The 24,478-nt window shown below is 39.6% G+C and overlaps 1 protein-coding gene across 1 annotated transcript; it reads left to right on the forward strand.

Moving 5' to 3' along the window:
• Positions 1-2: 2 nt before the first annotated feature.
• Positions 3-24,124, forward strand: CPSF3 (cleavage and polyadenylation specific factor 3). The gene is made up of 18 exons (XM_075414813.1): positions 3-140; positions 918-981; positions 1,654-1,751; positions 2,672-2,800; positions 3,751-3,928; positions 5,536-5,625; positions 6,684-6,834; positions 9,103-9,278; positions 9,660-9,818; positions 10,593-10,739; positions 11,386-11,538; positions 11,938-12,046; positions 12,825-12,923; positions 14,052-14,146; positions 14,719-14,806; positions 18,287-18,356; positions 18,961-19,057; positions 23,808-24,124. The coding sequence occupies exons 1-18, from the start codon at positions 70-72 to the stop codon at positions 23,907-23,909; spliced, it is 2,076 nt and encodes a 691-aa protein (XP_075270928.1). The 5' UTR covers positions 3-69; the 3' UTR covers positions 23,910-24,124.
• Positions 24,125-24,478: the final 354 nt, after the last annotated feature.

A 24,478-nucleotide genomic window follows, 5' to 3' on the forward strand; every position in this document is an offset into this window, starting at 1 on the left:
CATGCGCGGCGCGGCGGGGAGGAAGCGGAAGGCGGGCGGCGGAGGGCGCCGGGTGCTGCCGGGGCCGCCATGTCGGCGAAGCGGAAAGCCGAGGCGCTGATCCCGGCGGAGGAGAGCGATCAGCTGCTCATCCGGCCCCTGTGAGCGCCCGGGGCGGGCGAGGCGGCGGGAACCGCGCGTTAGGCCTGGGGGATGGGGTGGGGGAGGGGAGGTGTCGGTGAGGCGGCGAGCGGGTGGGCGGGCCAGGGGCGCGCGCAGAAGCCCCTCACGCACCGGTTGCGCTGTCGCGACAGCGGAGGCGGGAGCGTGCCCTAGGCGGCCTGAGCGAGACGTCGTGCCAGGCGCTGGAATCGCGGGCCGCTCTTTGCCCCTGAGGCGTTGTCTGGGCAGGAAGCTGCCTGTTTTGCCTTGGGCGCTTGGGCAGCATTGTGGGGCTTGTCGTGGTTTGCAGCTGAGTTTTCTTCTCTGGTGAAGATGCCAGTGCGATCCGAAGGTCTTTCTGGTAGCATCACAGGAGCTGTCTTTTGGACAGCTTGAAGATGCTCCTTGAAGCTTATTGGGCCCCAGGTAATCTGTTACTGAAGTAAACTTTCCGTTTGTTATACATCTCAATACTCTGAGACTTGAGTGCACAGGCATGCAATAAAAACCAGAAAAGAGCAAAATAATTTCCCAACAGATTATTTTTATTTCTGCTGCATTTATCTCCTAATGGCAGATATCTTCCTAAATGGATATATCTCATTTCTATTGAGATAAATATAACTAATTCAGTACTTTAAATATCTGAGCTTAAAAGGACTGTGCAGCCATTATTTTTACACAGAAAAATAATCCCACTAAAGGCATCCAGTATACAGTTACATCAGTACTGTGTGAATTGTTTGAATTTTGATGACTTTGGTATCCTTTTGCAGAGGTGCTGGCCAAGAAGTAGGAAGGTCATGCATTATTCTGGAGTTTAAAGGAAGAAAAATAATGGTAATTATTGTGTTAATGTATTTGTACGCCCTGTCATTACAGTACGTCAGATCACAAGAGGATGTTACGAGTTAAATTCAGCCTCTGCACTGAAGTTGGCCACTGTGCTAGAAGAGACACATTTTGTAGCTTTCTAGAACAATATAGCATGTATGATAGTAGGCATTACAGAGGCTGTCCTGTAAAATAAATCCATATCCCCAAACAGAATGTGCATGTCTGAAGTGTGGATTCTAAAATTTACACATATTAGGTTTCAGTGGAACCTAAAGCAAATGTTTGCCAACAGCTGTATGTAAACAGTCACGTATAAATACATATGCATTCTCTTTCCCTTCTCCAGCTGCCTTCTCAGATGTGGCTGAAACAGCTTGCATACATTGGTTCTGTATATTCAGGTGGTATTGAAGTGTGAAAGAAGGCTTGCATAGATACAGAATTATAGACAAAGTCTGGGATCTTTTGAAAGGTTCAGTTTCCCAGTGCAGATAAGTTATTTAGACAGAAGCCTGAGAAGTGAAATCCAATGCTAAAAGCAGTGATTAAGGAAAAATATGCTTTTTTTGCTTGATGCTAAAAGTTACTAGTCACTAGTAACTACATTTTAGACCAAAATGGAAGAGGTTTTTTTATATGTTCTGTTAGAAGCTTTAAGTTTGTTTCATTTTTCAGCTTGATTGTGGAATCCATCCTGGGCTGGAAGGAATGGATGCTCTTCCTTACATTGATTTGATAGATCCTGCTGAGATTGATCTCCTCCTCATCAGTCAGTAAGTTCCATGTAAAAGAGCAGATATACTGAGGTCGTGGTCTGAGCCGTGTTCACATGTAGGTTATTGAGAGAGGCTGAAAATAGGTGTTATACAGATGGTAACGGCATGGCAAAATTGTAGCTTCCAACTTTTTTAAATTAAGGTTGTTCAGTCCCTTCTGACATTACCGTTCTCCTCTGAGCTTGCTGTGATGTCTGCCTTTATAACCTGGGCTGCTTTAACACCATTGTGACAGCTTCGAGATTGAGTTTAGTGCATGAAGACTGCTGAAAAGTGTCGGTTATGGGTTTTGCTCTATTGGCTTTGAATGCAAAATTTTCTCAGAGACTTACGCAAGCTTGGAGTGTGGTTTATACATTGCTTAGGGGCTGAGAGATGAGGAGAGCCATTTCTAAATGATTTAACCAGTCATAACCGAGTCGCTGTAAAATCCTGAGTTTTCGTTGTATGTGTTTATTCTACCCGTGTTTCAGAAGTAGTTCCTTAAGATGGGTCAAACTAGAAGTGTGGCCGATTCATTTTAGTAGTTCATGTTTTAATCCATAGTGTCCAACATGCAAACTTTGGATCACGTTTGTTAGCTTTGTTGTATCTTTGACATTTATTATGTTCCTGGTTCCTGTTATTTTTCTCCCTTTGAATTTATATATAAATTACAAAAAACTTAATTCTGAAATTATTTGGGTAAAGCCTTTGCATTTAATGGAGAATTTCCTGTATTACTCTTACCTTTTCTTGGTTGCATTTCTGTTCACTAGTGTGCAGAATACAGACCAGCATACTTAACAACAAAGTTGAAAATTCTGTTTCTGGATTTTCGTGATGCTATGTTAATCCAGTGAAGTAGTGAATTATATGATATACATTAGTGTTGCGTAATGTTAATGTGTTAATTGGATTTGTGTGTCTATTTTAAGTTTCCATTTAGATCACTGTGGGGCATTACCATGGTTTTTGCAGAAAACAAGTTTTAAGGGAAGGACGTTTATGACTCATGCCACAAAAGCTATTTACAGATGGCTTCTTTCAGACTATGTCAAAGTCAGGTAAGCTGACCCATGGGTTGTCTCGTCAGCTTCTCAAATTATGTCACCTAGATATCTGATAGGAAACTTAAGGTGAAGCCACGAAAGGTGGCTGGGATGTTGCCACAAGTAGCAACATTATAACCATGTTAGAAGTAGTGAATCCTCTTCCTGCCTCACAGGTAATGTGTCTCTCAAATAATTTCCTATCAATTAAAAAAAAATCTTTCCTTCTTTCTTTACTCTAATTCTTTTCATTTGCCTTATTTGGACTTTTAAGTGCTTTTTCCCCCCATCTGTCTCTCTTAAGACACTCTTTTGTTCTCATGCTTTTTAATGTCTATTTTTTCTTAAGCTTCACAGAAGTAGTGAATTTTAAGGCCCTAAAGATACAAATCACTCTTCAGGACAAGGTCAGATTAAATATTAAATATACAAAGAGTGCTCTGTTACTTACATGTTGCTGGGGTTTTTTCTCTCTTTCCCCCCGCCCCCCTTCCATTACATGCCTTGACACGTCTTTTCTATGTGAATGCAATGGTCCTGAGCATATCTCAACTTAGCAGACTCTAGCCTGGGCCAGAAACCTGATAAACAGTTCTCTTTTAGCTTGTTTGTTCTGGGCCAATGGGAGAAGTGTGGTTTAGTTTGGTTTTTGAGGACTGTTACAGGCTAAGTGGCAGATCTCTGTCCAGGGCTGGGGATCTGTTGGTACTTTTAGACAAATACAGAGCAGATCCTGAACTGAAAAGACTGTTCCAGCATGGCCTTTGAAAAGCAAGATGCTTTAACTCTGCTTAGGTGAACCACATTAGAGTACCTGGACTTGATTTCTAACGTGGGAGACATAGCGTTACTGAACGGAAGTGTTGCTGTCAGTGGGGAAAAATCCAGGAAGGGGTTTTTCCATCTGTTACTTAATCTAAGCTGGTTAAGATGAGCTGATATTTAGCCGTTTCACTTATATCCAGTAATATATCAGCGGATGACATGCTATATACAGAAACAGACCTTGAAGAAAGCATGGACAAGATTGAGACCATCAACTTCCATGAAGTGAAAGAGGTGGCAGGAATCAAATTCTGGTGTTACCACGCGGGCCATGTTCTGGGAGCAGCCATGTTTATGATTGAAATAGCTGGTGTGAAGGTATTTTCTTTCTGTTACTAAGTTGAAATCAGGCCTGAATTCTAACTTAGTCATTAAATATTATTATTGTCTGTTAAGCCCCACCTCTGTGGCTGGACCTGTCAAACAGACTTGGACTCAAGTCGAGGTGGGAGGCCTCGACTTAGAGCATGTATTTTCTCATTGATTAGAAATAACAAGCTTCACGTGTATTGAACCAGGTAGGATGTTTGGATTTTGTGGGAGTGAGTTATGACTCAGACTTGGAACCAGTAAACGTGTAGTTTTCCTTGCTGGTCTGCGCAGAGGTAGCTGATAGCTGAGGCCGTCTTATGCAAGCTGCATTTTAGTACAATCTATAAACAGATGTTTGTAATTCGGATTTACCATGTCTACCTGAGTGCTTAAATGGCATTTGTCAAGATATGCGAGTTATATTTTTCTCATAACATTGTTATGCTAAAGCACCTAAAGAGGTAGCATTATTATTAATTTTAGGCACAGAGATATCAAAGAAGTCATGATATAAACACAGCGCAGTGTCAAAACGGGACATTGAAACTAATCTCATGAATTGGAGTTCAGTAGGATAATCACTGCCCAAGAAAAGTTCCATACAGCCTTGAAGAGGAAGGAGAGATGGTGGTCCTGAGGCTTGCTGTTTAGTAGGACTTTGTTCATGGTTTATAATGATTTGAGAATTTTAGAAGTTTAAAAGAAGTATATACGACGATTACAATAAAATTTAGATACTACCTTACGGGGTTTTTTGGGGGTTTTTTCTGATTAAGGTATGATGGAGAAAGAAACTATACATGACTCAAATGGATTTGGTTTTAATATCCATTATTTTCTCTAATTCCCAGTAAAGCAAATGAGGAATGTAGTAGTAGGTTACCTGTAGACCAGTTATCTGTTGTTGCTGACTATATGTTTTGTTATTATTCCCATTTTCATCAATGGTATGATTGTAAAGTAAAAAATACTCAGTTTTGAAACCATCATTTTGGGCAGACAGCTGTGTTCCAGCCTGCAGTTAAAAATCCATTAAAAATTGCCTACAGTTACAAATTATTTCTTGATGTAATGGGGAACATGATCATTCCGTTTGGAAAATCTGCTAGATTACAGGATTTCTTTTTTAGTATCAGAAAATCTTAGAAGAATTTTTAATAAATAAATTTATTGGATTATTGTTGTATTTGAATTCTGATAAGTAAATGCAATTTTATCTACGTTTTACTTCCACTTAGGAACTGCTGTATTTTCTGTTATGTCAGTTTTTACTGTTTAATGATCAGTGCATGCATGCGAAAGGCTGAAAATGGCACCTTTATGTCTCAAATGAAAAATAATTGTTTACCTAGTTCTGTTGGAATTATGGTACTGCTTGAAATACCTTTACTTATTGTGGTTAAAATATTTGTATTGTAGTACTATTGACCTAACATTGTAAGCAGTGTCCACATCAGAAGAGTCTTTAGTTAAAGTACAAGTGACCTTTTTATCATAAATTGCTTAAAGCCATCTTTGCGTAAAAAATACCATTCCTATACAACAGCTTTTTAAAGACTGCTGACCTGGTAGAATCTGTAGTCAGAATAACTGCTTCTCTTTGTCTCCAACAGCTTTTATATACAGGTGATTTCTCGAGACAAGAAGACAGGCATCTGATGGCAGCTGAGATTCCCAATATTAAACCCGATATTCTTATAATTGTAAGTTTTACAAAATTATTTATTCATATTACTAGTTAAATATGTATAGGGCTATTACTTAATTAAAACTAAAATGGAATGAGAAAGACAGTGAAGATTTAATGGTAGTATGTGATTAGTGTTAACTACCCAAATACTTGGGTGTTCAGAACACTCCAGCATTTCTTTTCACTGTATTGAAAAGTCTAATTTTCATTTTATAATTCTTCTGATGAAGTTCCTTATGCCTCTAGGCAAACCTTTTCAAGATGGGATGAGATTTATTAGGTTTCCACTTGTGTTTGTTAGATGTATTGTACAAACGCCAGTTTAGCCAGATATTTTTCCTTAGTAGATCCTAACCTACTTCCAGCTACGCTGAGGATTTGTCCTGGGTGGAGGTGCCCCGACTACTATTCCATAGTTTCGTTTTGTTTTGTTTTCTGAGCAAAATGGTTTTATTCTGAATCCGTGTTTGGAAAATTTGAAGCTCAGGGGAAACTTTAAAAGTAACAGTGAACAGTGGGATCTTTCAGAGTAACGCTTAAAATGATTTCATTTATTGTGTTCCTTCTGAGTGCTTTCTGTAACTGATAATTTCATTTTAAGTCACATCAAAATCTTGTATTTTGTGTAATTAATTCGTATATTTTAGGCTAGGTGTTTCTAAACCGTGGCATGTGTACCACTAGCGAGCCGCGTTAACGTGGTAACCCCTTCATCAAAGCAGTGGCAGTATTTCCAGTTAGGAAAATGAGTACGTTAAATTTGAAACCTCTTAAAGAAGCATCAAAATTAATAGTTCTAACTTTTTTTTGTGTTTTGCTAACAGGATCTGTCTTTCCAAACTGCTGGGAGGGATTTGGGAGAGGGGAAATTGTGGTTATTTGTCTTGGTAAAGGTGGTTGTGGGAATTTGGGGGTGGTTTTGATTTTTCCCTTCACCTCACCCCTCTCCCTCCCCTCCCTGCCATGTTACCACCAGTATTTTTTTCTGTATTTTCCTGTTAAATTCAGAGGAGAAGATCAAGAATTAGTTTCTGTGTCGGTACTTCTAATACTCGTTTTCTCTATACCTAGGAATCCACGTATGGTACTCATATTCATGAAAAAAGGGAAGAGCGAGAGGCAAGGTTCTGTAATACTGTTCACGACATTGTAAATAGAGGAGGTAGAGGTCTTATTCCTGTGTTTGCCCTGGGTCGAGCTCAAGAGCTACTTTTAATTTTAGGTATGTACCTTCCCAGCTTCTCTGAATGAAAGGCATATAAAGTTAAATGAGAATGTTTTCCTGTGCAGTCATTCAGATATAATATGTTTTTAAACAACTCTTGAGCCATTTTCCAGCATGTTAATTACCTGAGAATATATAATGTGTGTTTGTTCAAATGCCAAAAATCCAGTAAACCGACCAAGGCAGTTCTGCTTTGTGAATTAGACTGGAGACCTGGAAAGGAAAGGGTAATGGCATAGTAATATGTGCTTCACTTTTGAATCCTGTTGAACCAGTTGCAAATAGAGACTGTTACTACAAATTGAAAAGTAAGTAATCACAACAACAACCGTTCTATTTAAGCAGTACTGCTAAAAAAAAGGTATATTTTGTTCCAAAGTTTCACTATCTTTGCCCTTTAATTGACAAACCTATACGAAGAAGTCTTATAGGAAAAGCAGAGAAGACCATAACAGACACTTCTAGCGTTTCTGAACTCCTAATGGGAATGGGAAAACAAATTAGGCTTTGTAAGAAGAGCAAAAATGAGTGGGACGGGGGAATGACACATGATCATAGCAAGCCACTTCACATAAAATACATAAGTAGTTGTTACAAGGTACTTCAGATTAAAACAGTTTTTAACTAAATAATTTCCAGGCTTCTTTGCTTCCTTGTAGCACATTTAATTTGTACTATATTACGTGATTTTTTCACTAGTCTTTTTGCTCATGCAAATGCTGGCAAGATCAAAAGATAACTATCTCAAAATTAAAATACTTTAGGGGTGTTGAATCTAAAGTCTTACCTAGAATACTTGAAGTTCTTCTCACTTTCTGTTTCAGTTTAGCTCAATATTAGAAACTAGTTTGTTTTCAAAATGTGTTTCTGGTCTATTCAAACGTTAATAAGAAATTTGGATTTAGGCATGGGGTAGTATTCGGTGGTGTAGGATTGTTTACTACTTATTGATTGAGGGTTTTTTTCATTTCATAGAGGAGATAAAAGCTGAACATCTTAATTCTCGTGTAGCCATTAGTTTGTAATTTGTTGGCCTCTCCTTGCTGTGTGTAAATATTAAAGTGAGTTTCTAAAGATAAGCTTGAAAATATATGTAGTAAAGCTAGACATGCAATTGGGTGCTTAATTAGGTAGAAAATGCAATTGCATCTCATATGCCTAAACAACTGAGCCTGCAGGCTTCTGTGTTTGTTTTCTTCGTTCTGTAAGTGTCTGACAAAAAATAAAATACTGCATTATGGTATAGAAAATTATGATGATGGCTGCAGTATTTTAATGTTACTGTAAGTCCTGCTATTAGTTATCTTTTATTGGCTGTTTCCACCTCACACTTGAGCTTATGAAGACAGTCACGGCAGTGAGCCTCTGACAAGTTCTGAAAAGCTTTGTCCGCAGATCAAAGCTGTTATGCTAAAGCCATATCATTTTAAATGTACAAATACAGCCAAAAGAGCATACTGCTCTTTTTGGACAATTGTTCCCCAGTTATGCAGTATAAATGTGTTTTAGACTAGCAGAACTGTATCCAAGTGGGAAAAAGAATAAGTTCTGTTTGTATAGCCACATTCAGATTTCTTTGTGTTTAGTAAAGGTCATGGCTACTGTCATCAGTGATAAGTTGTGGGTAGTGGAAGCTTTTTGTTCCTGGATTTGTTTCAGTTAAGCTTGTAAAATATAACTTGGTGATATCCAGGATGCCAGGCTTGATAACTGGGTGATCCCTTCACGCCTTGAACTCCGTGGGTTTGTTTTACAGAGCTTTGATATAGTGAATTCTCACCAACATATCTATGTGCGGATGTCCCTAGCTGTTAGAAGTGTAATTAGTATTTGACCGAGGCATTTTGGCTTTATTTGCAGTGGTGTGGTAAAACTTGCATTGTTGTAAATGTAGATTTATTGCAATGTAATATCATGTATGCTTCACGCCTTGTAGCTGGAGTTGGTGACTGACTGGAATTTGATCTGCCAAAAATACCTGAAGTTCATCGTTTTCTTATTTGTTTGCCTGTTTGTTTGAACTAGTTGTATGCATTTTTAGTTGGTGATTTCGTTTTATTCTTTAGTAGAGCAGGTGAAAAAAAAAGTTTGTGATTTTCCATAATAAAAATGAAAAGAAAACACTGCTAAATCTGTTTTACGAGAAGTATCAACGTTTCTGAGAAGCATGCATTTTGGAGATAATGCTGTGGGGAGGATTGTGTGTTTATTTGGTTGATGGTTGGGGGGTTTTTTTGTTCTTTTTCATTGGTTTTGTTTTTTTAGATGAATACTGGCAGAATCATCCTGAACTCCATGATATCCCTATATACTATGCCTCCTCTTTGGCAAAGAAATGTATGGCAGTTTATCAGACATATGTCAATGCCATGAATGACAAAATCCGCAAGCAAATTAACATCAACAACCCATTTGTTTTCAAGCATATTAGTAATTTGAAGGTAAGCTTGAGATAAGGTTGTCTTACAGAAGGGGAGGGGTGACAGAAGAGTTCATATCTGCTGAATAGTTTGCATGTTTACTGTCCTAATACATTGATTAGGTACAGGGTTGTATCTGAGTTATCTGCTGTCCCAGGGTTTAGAAGGCTGGTTGGGAGGAGCTTATGCCCCAAATTTTTTTCCAGTAGAGATCGCTGTGCTTGTAGTTTGCTCCTTATGGGCATCAGTGGGAAGAACTTTCCTGCAAAGAGCACTTTTTAGAAGTATGAGGTCTATCTGTGGACACAGGGCTCTACCTGTACGTTGTTCAAGGGTGCAGCTTGGCTGTCCTTCATTTGAGTGAGTTGTGGTAACTGGTGTACTTGCTGTTTGTCCGTTTAGAGTATGGATCATTTTGATGATATTGGCCCAAGTGTTGTGATGGCTTCCCCAGGTATGATGCAGAGCGGCTTATCCAGAGAGCTGTTTGAGAGCTGGTGCACAGATAAGAGAAATGGAGTGATTATAGCAGGGTACTGTGTTGAAGGAACTCTTGCTAAGGTGAGTTGCTCATGCACCACAACTTCTCGATACGAAGTAGTATTCATGTTACGTTTGAAAAGAATTGGCCAATAGCAAGTGTCTTTATTTGGATTTACTGAGAAGATTGTTGTCAGGTACGCTTAATTATGTAGTCAAAACTAATTGCTTTTGGCTAATACTAATGAAGAGTACAGAAAATTTGCATATGGCCATTTCCAGTACCGTTTTACAGAATAATCTTTTCTAGGAGCAGTTATCTTGTCATGAGAAAGAATGATTGATACTCTTCTCCATCTTTAGACCCCTCTACCATTTAACTTCTTGAGAGGAGAGCCCTAACCTTCATTCTAGAGGAGTGGATATTAAATCTAATGTTACTTACGTGTCAGAGATCGTACTGCCTTCCGCATGTTGTGCCACTGACTGGTTGTAGAGAGTGAAATCCTTCCTTATGAATTCCAGCAGCTAAGGGCAACCAGAGCATCTAGTTTTGCCTTTAGAGATAGAAGTCACACACTTGTTAGAATTTCAATGCAAATTTGCGAGAGAGATATCTGGAAGAAGAATGAACTTCCAGATCTGCTGGCCAGGCAAAAGATGAAATGGTGTGTGTTGTGCATGCTTCTTTCATTTGCAAGTGTGTGTTTTGTGAAATTTGAGACTTTTTTTCAGTTTTTCACATTTAACCTGGCTGCCAATATTATTTCATTGATTTTTGAAATGTAAATAATTGGTTATATGATGTCTATAGAAGGCTTTCCGTTTTTTATTGAAAGTGCTCTTTTCTTCTAGCACATCATGTCTGAACCTGAAGAGATCACAACTATGTCAGGGCAAAAACTCCCACTGAAGATGTCTGTGGATTACATTTCTTTCTCTGCTCACACAGATTATCAACAAACTAGTGAATTTATCCGGGCCCTGAAGCCGCCACATGTGGTTAGTATACGTGCTGCCCATTTCTCCAGAGTGGGATTCATTAAACCAGTTCACAGCCTTGAGTCAGTAGCCAGCATCCCTGTGCTTTGAGTAATAACGGGTGGAGATTTTAACCATTTTTCGTCATGTTACCTTAGCAAAGTTAAGATGGACTTGCTCTTGACTGTCTTATGTGGGGTATCTGGGGATGACTTTCAAGAAGGTGGTATGGTCCATAACCTGTTTCAGCAGTGTTTTGTGCAAGTAGGATATTTATTATGTTTATTATGTTCATATTTATCTACATGCAGACACAAAAATGTAAAGCTAACTAACTTTTCTTGTTGAACTTAATACGTCCCTTTCATAATATAACAATGTGTGTGTGTATGAAAAGTTGAATGGAATCTCTGTAATGCATTCTGCTTATTTGTGTGTATTTTTGCATTAACACTTGGAGTCATGGAATCTAGGCCTTTGATGCACAGGTTTCAAAGACACGTAGAACTATGTAACACAATTGAGCTAATGTCCTGTATATTGTGACCTCATGAAGTTATGTTTTTATACAGATGAGGTACAAACCGGCAGTTTTCTTGGCTAATGTGTTTACTAAACAAGTCTGGACAAATAACTTCTGCCTAAAGGAAAACTGTCTTTCCTGTAGATTTTAGTTCATGGTGAGCAGAATGAAATGGCCAGATTGAAAGCAGCATTGATACGGGAATATGAGGATAACGATGAAGTTCATATAGAAGTTCATAATCCTAGGAATACTGAAGCTGTGACATTAAACTTCAGAGGAGAAAAACTTGCCAAGGTATAAAATTAGTATTTTCTTATCTGTACAACAGTATTTTCCTCTGAGATGATAAAAACGACACGTTTTCTTCCAAACTTGTATTTTTAATTGGTTTCGGACTGTGTATGTTTTCCAGGGACTCAAAGTATGTGTAAGTTTTGTGTTTAGTGTTGTAGTTGGCGTTTGGTTTGGGGGTTTTTTTTGGTGGGTTGTTTGTTTTTTGACTCTTCACTCTTTCAGCCTTTTCTTGTGTTACATCTCAGAATGTTTGTTGGTTACTCTGACCTTTTATTTTCAGAATTAATTGTTAATTAATTGTTTGATTTTTCTGAGAAAACTGTATTTTATCTCCATCGTTACCTTTAAGTTGTGACTAATTCAGATTGCATTATTGCACTATGTGTTTTTTATTTCCAGGTGATGGGATCTTTAGCAGATAAGAAACCAGAGCAAGGACAGAGAATTTCTGGAATCCTCGTTAAAAGAAATTTTAACTATCACATCCTTTCTCCATGTGACCTCTCCAGTAAGTAAAGACAGTGATGTGCTCCGTAGGTAATTGTCACTTACTGTATCCTTCTTTTGTCATTAAAACACATACAATACAGGGGGTTTTCTCTGTAATTTTGTCCTTGATAAGCAATTAGTGAACGTCTTTGTTTTATTTTGGTTTTGTTTTCCCTAAAGTTCTTAAATACTGTAGTGAAAAGAAAGCTGTTCAGTTCATTGACCACTAAAGTTCAAAATCTTTTCTATTCTTTCTGTAAAAGAAGCAAAATTCCATTTGCCTTCTGGTTACTTAAAACTTCTTCCTCTGTATGAATATGCATAGAGCATGCCAGTGAGAACAGAAGAGCACCTTGATCAGTTGTCCTGCTAGTTTCTAAAATGTCACTAGCTTTTAGTGTAAAAAGCTACAGTACAGTGAAAATACTTGTGTATTGCTCATAGGCTGTTTATTAGTAAAGAAGTTGGTCTGTTCTCAGAATAGAAGAATAATTAAATGTAAGGTCAGAAGAGCTTGGGGGAAAGCAATTCTGCTGTCCTAGTTAACATTGTTTGCCTCTAATGGGTATGATAAAAGAACAAGCTCTTGCTGGTTTCTTAACCACAAACACACTATGAATCTATTATAATCTATCTTAAAACAATAGATGCTCCACCCTCCTCTTTACAAATTGTCCTTTTCAACCCTCTGTCTTAAATGTATTGATGCCATTATGTATCTGTAGTGGCAATTTTATTTTTTAGGAAGTAAATTCAAAGGGATAATTTTTAATACCTACTTGTTAAAATTCTTTCAGATTACACAGACTTGGCGATGAGTACTGTAACACAGACACAAGCCATTCCATATACGGGCCCTTTTAATCTGCTTTATTATCAGCTACAAAAACTTACTGGTGGGTATTTGGAAAGACATGGTCATGATGTATAGCGGTCAACTTCTAAAACAGCTTCCAGTCTTCAGAGGTCTTCTGAGTGGAAATTTCTTTGCCAGTAACTGAAGTGCTGCAGTTTGTTTCATATTTCACAACTTCCAGTAGATTATGCAGCTTCTGCCAGATCCAGTTCATTTGACACATCCTTTTGGGGGGATTCTATTGTAGCTGTATTACAAAATCATAAACATGTAACAATATAGAGCCTAGGCTGATTTTTTTTTTCTCCTGTGAGCCCTCAAAGTGCATGCTATAGCAACTCGGTTGTGAAATTTATTAATTGATCTTTTATCTGCAGCCTCAAAATAGAATGGGTAGTGCCATCCAATTAATAAAAACAAAAGCTCTGTCCTCCTTTGTGACAGATGGCCTCTTCTGTCCCTCCCCAAGAGGCGCGAATCTAACCATGTTGGCTTTTTCTGAGTCAGAAGCCATTTCAATCTGCCACTATTGTGATCCCGGGTGCCTCTGTCTGGCTTTCTTAAAGGTTAGGGATGACTCCTGTCCTAGCGTTAAAGGTGCACACACACTTTGCAGGATCCCTTCCCAGATTTAATGCTCAGGAATCTTTTTTTCTTCTCTAGTGTCAGAATCTACTTCATATCACTAGTGAAGAGAAAATGTGTATTCAGTTGATGTTCAGGTCTCATAACCTGAGTGCTACCTGGCACACAGGTGCTTTTGTTTTAGGCTCTGTGTTTATGTAAGCAATGGGTTATCCTGGAAGGATGTGAGAGGAGCTGGCTAATTCTGCAAATGGAGCGATGGAGCGCTGGATTTCTTGTTTGTTTTCTTTTTCATTGGTGTAGTCATATCAGTATACTAAGCCAGTCAAATATGAGAATTCAAAAGAAGTAAAATAGCCAATATTGCATACTAAAAATACCCCAAACAATCCAGAACAAAGAAAAGAATAGTCATGTACAGGAACAGAGTATGTGCTTCCATTTTGTGAGCTGCTCTGAGCAGGGGTGATAACAATAGACAACCCTCTTGTTCTGAAAATGACCTGTTTTCTTACGCAAGTGAAGTTAGTCTTTCTCCTAGTATGATTTTATTCTGACTAACCATTTTGTTGTCACTTCTTAGGTGATGTAGAAGAAATAGAAATCCAGCAAAAGCCGGCCCTGAAGGTTTTCAAAAATATTACTGTAATCCAGGAACCGGGCATGGTAGTCCTTGAGGTGGGCATTGGTGAGGGAGAAAGAAGTGTTTTGTTCTCCAGTTTCTGCAAAGTAGTATCATACGGATGGCATGCAGAATTAAATATTTTAAGTAGTTTTCTGTTGGATGACAAGTAGAATGAAGGCTACAACAAAGTTGCCATTGAGCTGTGGTCCTGTGTTGGTGCGTGTTGTTTCATTTAGCCACTGCTAGTTTCAGTTTTGCCGTCACTCAAAGAGGGTAATGGCAGATTCGGTGTACTTTTTTTATTTGGCAAATAGTAATTGGAAATAATGTCAAATGGTGTTCCCTCCTTTGCCCCCTCCCCCTCCAAATAGTTGTGGTAATTAAAAAGTGTGTCATAAATGTGTTCAGAAACATGCAACAGCTTGAATTTTTCATGGGAAGTTACTGGAATATGCCAAGTTAAAAGTAAGTAATTTGTGTAAAATGCATGGCAGTCATTTGAAGCTAGAATTCAGAGAAAAGCAAATAAGAGAATGCAATAAATGTTACATTGTTTTTATGTTGCATTATTTGCTCAGCCCAAATAATGGGCTTAAATTACGGATTTATTTTTTCTTTCTTCCAGTGGGTGGCAAATCCTGCTAATGACATGTATGCAGACACCGTGACAACAGTGATACTGGAAGTTCAGTCAAATCCCAAAATACAGAAAGGTAGTAAGCTTAATGTATGCTTATTTAACTGAGGCATTTCTTCTTAATTTTTTTATATCAAGCTTAGAGGTATATAATGTCTTGCAATAGATTGCAATCCCCTTATTGTACTTCCTCTCCTTATGAAACTTTTTAGGAAGTAAGATTTGCTACTTACATGGTGTTCTTTATTTGTAACACGTTCATTTGTTGAAACTTTCTCTTATATGGCAACTGGTAGCTGACTGAAAAATGTGATCTTCTTTAAAGTGAGTTAAATGTTACTTTAGATTTTTGTGTATACACAATTTATGATATCTCATTTAAATATTTCAGTTTCTCATTTGAAAGCTGTGATTACCATTCATGAGTAGTATTCCTATGACTGTACATCAGAAGGAGTTAGGTAGACAATGCTGAAAAAAGGTCAGACTAACTTCATAATTACACTTATGCAGATCCTGTCACCAGGCAATATTACTGGGTAGTGATAGCATCATCAGATACTGGGTTTAATGTTGCTGTTCAAGCATCACACCAATGTTGCTGGGATTACTAGTGATGATAGTTTATATTTTTTGTTCCACTGTTTTGCTTTTGAACATGTATGTCACTGTGCTAAAAATCTGGAGCAAGTGTTGAATATTGGGTTGACCACTGAGGATAAATGTTGGCAGCACAGTAACACAGATAATGTAATGATAATACATTTATCCAATTAAAATAAGGATAAGTTTTTTGTTTTCTAGGGTTTTAAATAACTTTTTTTCTCACTACCTGCGTGACCACTTGGAATATGTATTATTATTTTACTTACAAAGATCTTACAAAAGTGCTGAAACCAGGACAGAGAATTATTCATCTCCAATTTGGATGTGGTTAGGCAAGCAGAACCCAAGATTCTGTTTCTTGGGTGTTACATAAAAGTAATACCATTCGGTGGTTGGTGTTCTTTTTTGTTTGTTTGTTTTTCAGCAAAAGGGCAATATGGGTGGAGATCTTATTAAATTAATCCCCAGGTCAAACCTTAAAAACTCAGGGGCTGTGTCTGTAATGCCCGGCAGGTACGTTCTGTGACCCAAAAATAAGGGACCAGTGGCATGTGTGACCTTAGTGCCCATTTTTTCTTTGTGTGGGAACTTGAGTACTGGGGAGGAGATAAGGAGGTGCTTCTGACATGAACGCAGGTCACATCCGAGGTGTGCACTTGAACCCGAAAGTCTTCAAAGCAGTCTGAGATCCTGTGCTATATGTATTGTCCCTCCGGCCTCTGTTAACTCATTCCATGGTCATCTTCATAGAATCACAGAACGGTTTGGGTCGGAAGTGGCCTTAAAGACCACCTAGTTCCAAGCCCCCTGCCATGGGTAGAGACGCCTTCCACTAGACCAGGTTGCTCAGAGCCCTGTCCAACCTGGCCTTGAACACTGCCAGGGAGGGGGCAGCCACAGCTTCTCTGGGCAAGCTGTGCCAGTGCCTCACCACCCTCAGAGTAAAGAATTTCTTCCTTACGGCTAATCTAAATCTACCCTTTCAGTTTAACCCTTTTTTGTGTTTGATTTTTTTTTTCTTCCCATTTGACCTGTTCCAATGTTAAAAATTCTGTATTGTTCCACATCTTCTGATCTTATCTAAGGTTTTTTCATGTCATTCTGTATCAGATCCTCTACTGATCTGTTGTTCAAGATCTGCAACATATCCTTAAAATAACTGATAATTTTAAATTACCAGAGACTGATAGTGAGGGGTCTGCCTTGATCTGTCTCTGTGAACCCCATGTGACGTTTTATTCATAATGCTTCTAGTAGATTTTTTTTTTTCCCAATCCAGTGTGGAAAGCACTAGAGCTATATGGACAGACAAGTTTATTTTTCCTGGGTTGCTCCTCTTGTCTTTTCATTACTTATTTTAATGATTTTATCTAAAGTGGCTATCAGTGTTCCATAGGTGCTTAGTCCCATACCTGACTCAACAAATTTGTCAAAAATCCCTTCTCCTGAGTTTATAAATTCACATAGCAGTTCTTACTTTATTTGGGGATGGAGTTCTCCAGTGACCTTAATCTAAGCAAATTCAGTGTAATTTTCTTATATTAGTTGTGATGATTTTCAGTATATATCAGCCCTTCTAGCCACGCCATCACATTCTGCTTTACTGAAACTAACCAAAAATAGAAATTTTATTTTGGATTATATTTGACCTCCTCCCCCCCCCCCAAGTTTTTTTTTTATATGCCTGGAAAAAACTGCTGCTGTTTGCTAATTTTTAAAATTTTTTGTTGTAATAGCTGACTTGGCCTGACTGTTGGTAGTCCACACTTCCTCTGTATGATTTGTTAGTGACAGTAGCTAGCTTCCCCCTCCCCTCGCAATTAATTTCTCTTTGTATTTTTAAGTGCCTTTTAGTGTTATTTCTCATGTTGTTTCATGGTGGTGATTCTGTCAGCTAATCTCAGGTCTGGCTTCTTGCAGGTTTGGGGTTTTTTTGCCTGTATTTGAGGCACAAACACAGTCCAAATAGTTCTTACACTTGTGTGTTTTAGAGTTTGTTCACAGGATCACAAGTGATTGAGTTAAAAATCTTAAGTTGTTGTTGCTCAACTGACCATGGTCTTACCTCGTTTCCAGTATAAAGTTATTTTGCTTAGTACCTTCAGTTACTGCATCTTGTCTAAGGGATGGTAAATTTTTAAGATACACTTGCTTGGTCTCTTGCAATTATGAAGTTCTTCAAATAATTTCTGGGAAATTCTAACTACCATTGTGTTCAGTTCTCTGAATTCTTCAGCTGATTTAGAAGTATTGAAAGATAGTTTTTAAAAAGCTGTATCTGTTTTGTTTATCCATCAGTGGAAGAGGTAGTGATTTTCACAATTAGCTCTTCTTATAGATTTGTGACCTCTGTAATGATCAAATACTTAAATAATTATGTTCAAAAGAAAATTATCTGTTTAAAACTACCTCTTGATTTTGAAACCAAGTCTGAAAACAGTATCGTTATTTTTATTTCAACCTCTCTGTGCTGAAACATATTCCAGGAACATCTGTGCCTGTCACTACTACTCACGTTTGCTGTCCAGTTCTACTTTATGCATTCTCTGCATGCTCCTAGCCTCCACGATGTGGTATTTTCCTACAATAAGAGAAAATGGAGTGATTATAAACAAATGATGAAAGTAGATTATTTACACTTTATAGTAAAGGAAATGTGACAAGTAATGAGTGTTAACAATAAAAAGGAGAATTAAAAACTGGGAATTAGCTTGCAAAGTTTTCTATTTTAAAATGTGAGAAGTACAGGGAACATATTTTAAATGTATGTACTTCCTTTGACTCTTCAATCTTTTTAATACGTTTTCTTTATAAACTGTTTAAACACATATATTTTACGTAGCTTTTGGATTGTTTTTCATGCAAATCAATTAGGAACCAGGATGTATCAATTAGCCAATTTTCCCTCCCAGCAAGTGTCTGTGAAAGTAAAATGACTTTTTCTTTTCAGCTGCAGTACATAAAATTTCAAAAAAAGTAGATATGGACGTGTATAGGAAGAGAATGGAGATCATGCTTCAGTAAGTTGGAATATATTTTTCTAAAGGAAAATGGTCACTGTTAATCATGTAAATACAGCAACTTTAGTATCATACAGTTAAAGGATAAAGTTATTTAAAAACACCTTATGCAAATTTACTTGAGTCCAATTACTGTGAAGACCATGAATTAAGTAAGGAAAGAGGCACAGTAAAAAGTTCTTGGCATCATTAAAATTTTGAATATAGGGCCTAATTATTTCTTCCAGAAGCAGATTTTTAAGTTGCCTCCCAAGATTATGCTACAAATGGTTATGAAAATGCCTTTTGGGATCATGTCTCTTTTAAAACTTACTCTGCTGTATATTCTGTTATTTATGTAGAAATCTTGCCTCTTTTGAAAAATCAGACGAATCCATCCCTTCATTTATGATAAGACTTATTTTGGTAAAATACTTTTATGTGACACCCACTCTCATAATAGTTGCAATTGGCATTTGTTAATTATATCTGAGTGGCTTAAATAATAGTTGCTGAAAGGAGGTACTCGGCTGACAAAATGCCTTTGGAACCCCTAAGGTTAATAGGAAGAAAAACTGAAGTTTGCTGTTTGGCCACGTCTTACACGCATAGGTCTTTGTTTTAGGGATATGTTTGGAGAAGACTGTGTGAGTTCAAAAGATGGCTCTCTCCTGTGCATCACGGTTGATGGAAAGACTGCGAACATTTCGCTGGACACTCGGGTACGTACAGCAAAGCATTTGCTTTTGCGCGTGCTGTGTTTAGCAGAGGTGAGTCCTCCTGTCTAGTATAGTGTGCTGCCTGGAATATCGTGCACCCATTTGCTGAGGAAGTGTTTTTGTGTTTGGTATCAGAACAGCTTAGGCCTGTTCACTTTCCATGAATTTCATTCACATTCTCGTCGGTCGATCAGTACCCAGCCGTTCTGAGAGAAATACTGATCCAGCCTGCATGCTGAGTTTACTGAGTTTGTCACTGCAGCATTTCCTAGAGTTTCCTTCATTAAAAAAATGCTAGCCATGTTTATGTAACAAATGCAGTAGATTTGGAAGAAAACCCACAAATCTTTTTACAATGCTCTTAAAACAGAGGCTTTAGTTGAATAATTAAAGAATCACAGAGTAGGAGTGATGGTAATAAAAGATTTTTTGGTCATCTTGGTCCTTTTGTAGCTAAATTGAAGGTCTCAAATACTCACAAAACCAAATACTGTATTACTTTACTGGTTAGGTTCAGAACTGGATGTCATGCATGGCAGAAGGCTGCTTTAAGAAGCTGTCACACCTAGTTATTCAATCAATGTGGAACTGTAAAGAGTAGTTAAAACCGTGTCCTTTGTGTCCTTAAGCATTTTAATCTGTTGATTTTCTGTCATTATTAATAACGTATTAAAAATACATAATGTATTACCACTGTCCATAGTAGTAATGTATTCCACTGGAGTAGCTCCCAGATGCTGTCCTTAGGACCACAACAAATGTTTTCAGTGTTCTGCAAACCTAGAAGAAAAGGTTGGTCCCTGCCCAAAATTTGTTACCTATTGAAACAAAAGAAGTAAATCACAGAATCACAGAATAGTAGGGGTTGGAAGGGACCTCTGTGGGTCATCTAGTCCAACCCTCCTGCTGAAGGAGGGTCACCTACAGCAGGCTGCACAGGACCGCGTCCAGGTGGGCCTTGAATATCTCCAGAGAAGGAGACTCCACCACCTCCCTCGGCAGCCTGTTCCAGTGCTCCGTCACCCTCAGAGGGAAGAAGTTCTTCCTCATGTTCAGACGGAACTTCCTGTGCCTCAGTTTGTGCCCATTGCCCCTTCTCCTGTCACTGGGCACCACTGAAAAGAGCTTGGCCCCATCCTCCTGACACCCACCCTTGAGATATTTAGAAGCATTTATTAGGTCCCCTCGCAGCCTTCTCTTCTTCAGGCTGAACAAGCCCAGCTCCCTCAACCTCTCCTCTTAGCAGAGATGTTCCAGTCCCCTCATCATCCTTGTAGCCCTCCGCTGGACTCTCTCCAGTAGCTCTTCATCTTTCTTGAACTGGGGAGCCCAGAAATAGACACAGTACTCCAGATGAGGCCTCACCAGGGCAGTGCAGAGGGGAAGGAGAACCTCCCTCGACCTGCTGGCCACACTCTTCTTGATGCACCCCAAGATTCCATTGGCTTTCTTGGCAGCCAGGGCACACTGGTGGCTCATGGTTAACCTGTCGTCCACCAGGACACCCGGGTCCCTCTCTGCAGAGCTGCTCTCCAGCAGGTCTGTCCCAAGCCTGTACTGATGCATGGGGTTGTTCCTCCCCAGGTGCAGGACCCTGCATTTGGCTTTGTTGAACCTCATCAGGTTCCTCTCTGCCCAGCTTTCCAGCCTGTCCAGTTCACGCTGAATGGCAGCACAGCCTTCCGGTGTGTCTACCACACCTCCCAGTTTGGTGTCATCAGCAAACTTGCTGAGGGTACATTCTAACTCTTCATCCAGGTCGTTGATGAAGAAGTTAAACAAGACTGGGCCCAGTACTGACCCCTGGGGGACACCACTTGTTACCAGCCTCCAACTAGACTCAGCGCCGCTGATGACAACCCTCTGAGTTCTGCCATTCAGCCAGTTCTCTATCCACTTCACCGACCGCTCATCCAGCCCACACTTCCTCAGCTTCCCTAGGAGGATATCATGGGAGACTGTGTCGAAAGCCTTGCTGAAGTCAAGGTAGACAACATCCATGGCTCTCCCTTCATCTACCCAGCCAGTCATGTCATCGTAGAAAGCTATCAGATTGGTCAGGCATGATTTCCCCTTGGTGAATCCATGCTGACTACTCCTGATAACCTTCTTTTCTTCCACTTGCTTGATGATGGCCTCTAGGATAAGCTGCTCCATCACCTTTCCCGGGATGGAGGTGAGGCTGACTGGCCTGTAGTTCCCTGGGTCCTCCTTCGTGCCCTTTTTGAAGATTGGAGTGACATTGGCCTTTCTCCAGTCCTCGGGCACCTCTCCTGTCCTCCAGGACCTCTCAAAGATGATGGAGAGTGGCTCAGCAATGACATCCGCCAGCTGCCTCAGCACTCGTGGGTGCATTCCATCGGGGCCCATGGATTTGTGGACATCCAGATCGCTTAAGCGATCCCTCACACAGTCCTCCTCGACCAAGGGAAAGTCGTCCTCTTTGTAGGCTTCTTCTCTTACCTCCGGGGCCTGGAATTCCTGAAGGCCAGTCTTAGCACTGAAAACTGAAGCAAAGAAGGCATTCAGTAGCTCTGCCTTCTCCGCATCCTCCGTCACCAGGACACCCGCCTCATTCAGCAGCGGCCCCACATTGTCCCTAGCCTTCCTTTTGCTGCTGATGTAGTTGAAGAAGCCCTTCTTGTTGTTTCTGACATCCCTTGCCAGCTTCAATTCCAGGTGAGCCTTGGCCTTCCTCGTCGCATCCCTGCATGCTCTCACCACGTTTCTGTACTCTTCCCAAGTGGCCTGCCCCTCTTTCCACATTCCATAGACCTTTCTCTTCTGCCTGATCTCTGCTAGAAGCTCCTTGTTTAACCATGCAGGTCTCCTGCCTCCTTTGCTCGATTTCTTTCTCAGGGGGATGCATTGCTCCTGTGCATGGAAGAAGTGTCGTTTAAAGAGCGACCAGCACTCATGGACCCCCCTGCCTTCGAGAGCCCTGGCCCACAGGATTCCTCCGAGTAGCTCCTTGAAGAGGGCAAAGTCAGCCCTCCTGAGGTCCAGGGTTTTGATCCTACTTATCGCCCTGCTTCCTCCACGCAGGATCCTGAACTCAGAATCACAGAATCACAGAATAGTAGGGGTTGGAAGGGACCTCTGTGGGTCATCTAGTCCAACCCCCCTGCTGAAGCAGGGTCACCTACAGCAGGCTGCACAGGACCTTGTCCAGGCGGGTCTTGAGTATCTCCAAAGAAGGAAACCATTTCATAGTCACTGCAGCAGAGTCTACCTCCGACCTTCACATCCTCCACCAGTCCCTCCTTGTTTGTTAACACAAGGTCCAGCAGCACGCCTTTCCTTGTTGGTTCCTCCACCACTTGCATCAGAAAGTTATCATCCATGCTCTGTAGGAACCTCCTGGATTGCGCCTGCCTAGCTGTATGGTCTTCCCAGCTGATGTCAGGGTGGTTGAAGTCCCCCATGAGAACCACGTTAATTATCTTAAGAGGATAGTGAGTTACAGTCTGGTGGTTAACACACAATGCTTGCTGTGTCATCTTTTTCTTCAATTTTTTAATTAATATATGCTATATTTCAATGTATACTGAAATTTCTCTTGCAATAGAGGAAAAAAGTAACAAGACTGGGAAAAAAGCATACTGCTTAATCAAGAAATTTGGTTTCATTTTTGTATGATACTATACTGATACGTATCATCATTGTTAGAAGACTTGTGTACTGACAGAAACCCTAATGGCAAGTCAACTGCAACAGTGTGTATCTTTGTAATAGTTGTTTTACATACTGTGTTGGCAATGGCAAGCTTGTGCCGTTGTGCACCAAGCTTTACAAGAAAGATCTGTCCTTCTTTGTGTGCATACGTGTCTTCTTATAAAACTTTAATAGCTTTCAGATAAAAAACTGTTTAGTTTTGACTATATGGTGGGACATGTGGATTTATTTTTCCACGTTAACACAGTGCTCTTACAGTTCACATGCTTTTAATAGCCTTGTTAGATAACATTAAATGCATTTTTGCTGTTTCAAGTGCCTGCCTTTTTTCTTTTTTTATTTTTCTTCCCCAAAACCTGTGTGGTTGAAAGGAGTTACTGGTTCAGAAGAGTAGCAAGTTAATACTGAATTAGAGAAGGTACAGTCTTAGAGCCTAGAAAGTCCATAGGATCAAGAATAGTGTTACTACGCACATGCTGCCCTTTGTTTTTGAGGTAGAGCAGTCAGGGTACGGAGTTGAATGTTGATCAACTTGTGGGCATCTTTCTCTAGGAAGACTTGTTTTAGTGGTAAATTAATCTCTTTGGGGCTTTTTTTTTGTTGTTTTTTCTTGATGTAAATGTTATCTTACGGGTGTGAACATCCATCTGGAGACTCTCTGAGTACAAGTGCCTGCACCTCTGTGACGAATCCACCCGTTGTACGGTATTGACCTAATACAATGTAGGTGAATTCACAGATGAAATCTCCAAGGACTGAACCTTGTGTGGTTTTATCTGATTTTGAGCTAAATGTAATCTGCAGAACAATGCATTTTACCTAGTAGTTTTGAAACAAGTTATTAATCACACATAAAACTTGAGATTAAGCTTCTTGTTACTCAGCAGGACTTGCCTAAGTCTGCTCTGAACTCTGCTACATGTTGGCAGCCCATTTAAACACACACAGTGCCCCTCTTGATAACTTCCTTTTCAATTTGCGTGGCTACTTTTTCCTTTCCCCTTATGAGCGTTCTTCGCATGCTGAAAGGGAATACGAAGCGCTCGGTGTTCTCACATACTTCTTTTTTTGTTCCCAGACAGTTGAATGTGAGCCAGGCAGCGAAGATGACGAATCCCTTCGTGAAATGGTGGAGCTGGCTGCCCAGAGGCTTTATGATGCCCTGAGCCCAGTGTGCTGACCTCTGTAGATACCTAGGACACATCAAAAAAAGTCTTTTAAATGTTCGATTTATTTGGACTGTTTTTTAAGAGTAAATAAAATTTTTTTCTTCAGTAAGTCAAACGTATCAATTCTGTGACTGTGAAACTGCTGAGTTATTTCAAATAATGAATGAGCAACCTTACAGCAACTATATTTGTGCATATAGATCATAATAAAATCAGGCAAAGTGTGCATATGTTCTTTTTTTTATGTGAATGTACAAGAAGTAAGAAAAAAAATCATAACCTAAATGTAGAATTACAAAAATTAAATTGAGGGAGTTTTATCCTGCAGCTGGGGGATAAATGGGATGTTTTGGGTTCGTATATGCTCAGAATCAATCTTATGTGTAATTTTGTTCCTGTCAAGGAAGCAGTTAGCTGCATGTTTGTATGTACCTGAAGTGAAAGGGGTCTTGAACACATTTGAGATGGAATCCATGTTTACGTGCCTGGGGTTCCCTGGAACTTTAACACTGTGCACGCAGGCATTGCTGGTGACTGGGCTGGATGAACCAAGGCAGCTTCGGGCACAGTCCGGGCTCAT

Source organism: Opisthocomus hoazin, chromosome 2, assembly GCF_030867145.1.
Source record: "Opisthocomus hoazin isolate bOpiHoa1 chromosome 2, bOpiHoa1.hap1, whole genome shotgun sequence".
Classification (NCBI taxonomy): Eukaryota; Metazoa; Chordata; class Aves; order Opisthocomiformes; family Opisthocomidae; genus Opisthocomus; species Opisthocomus hoazin.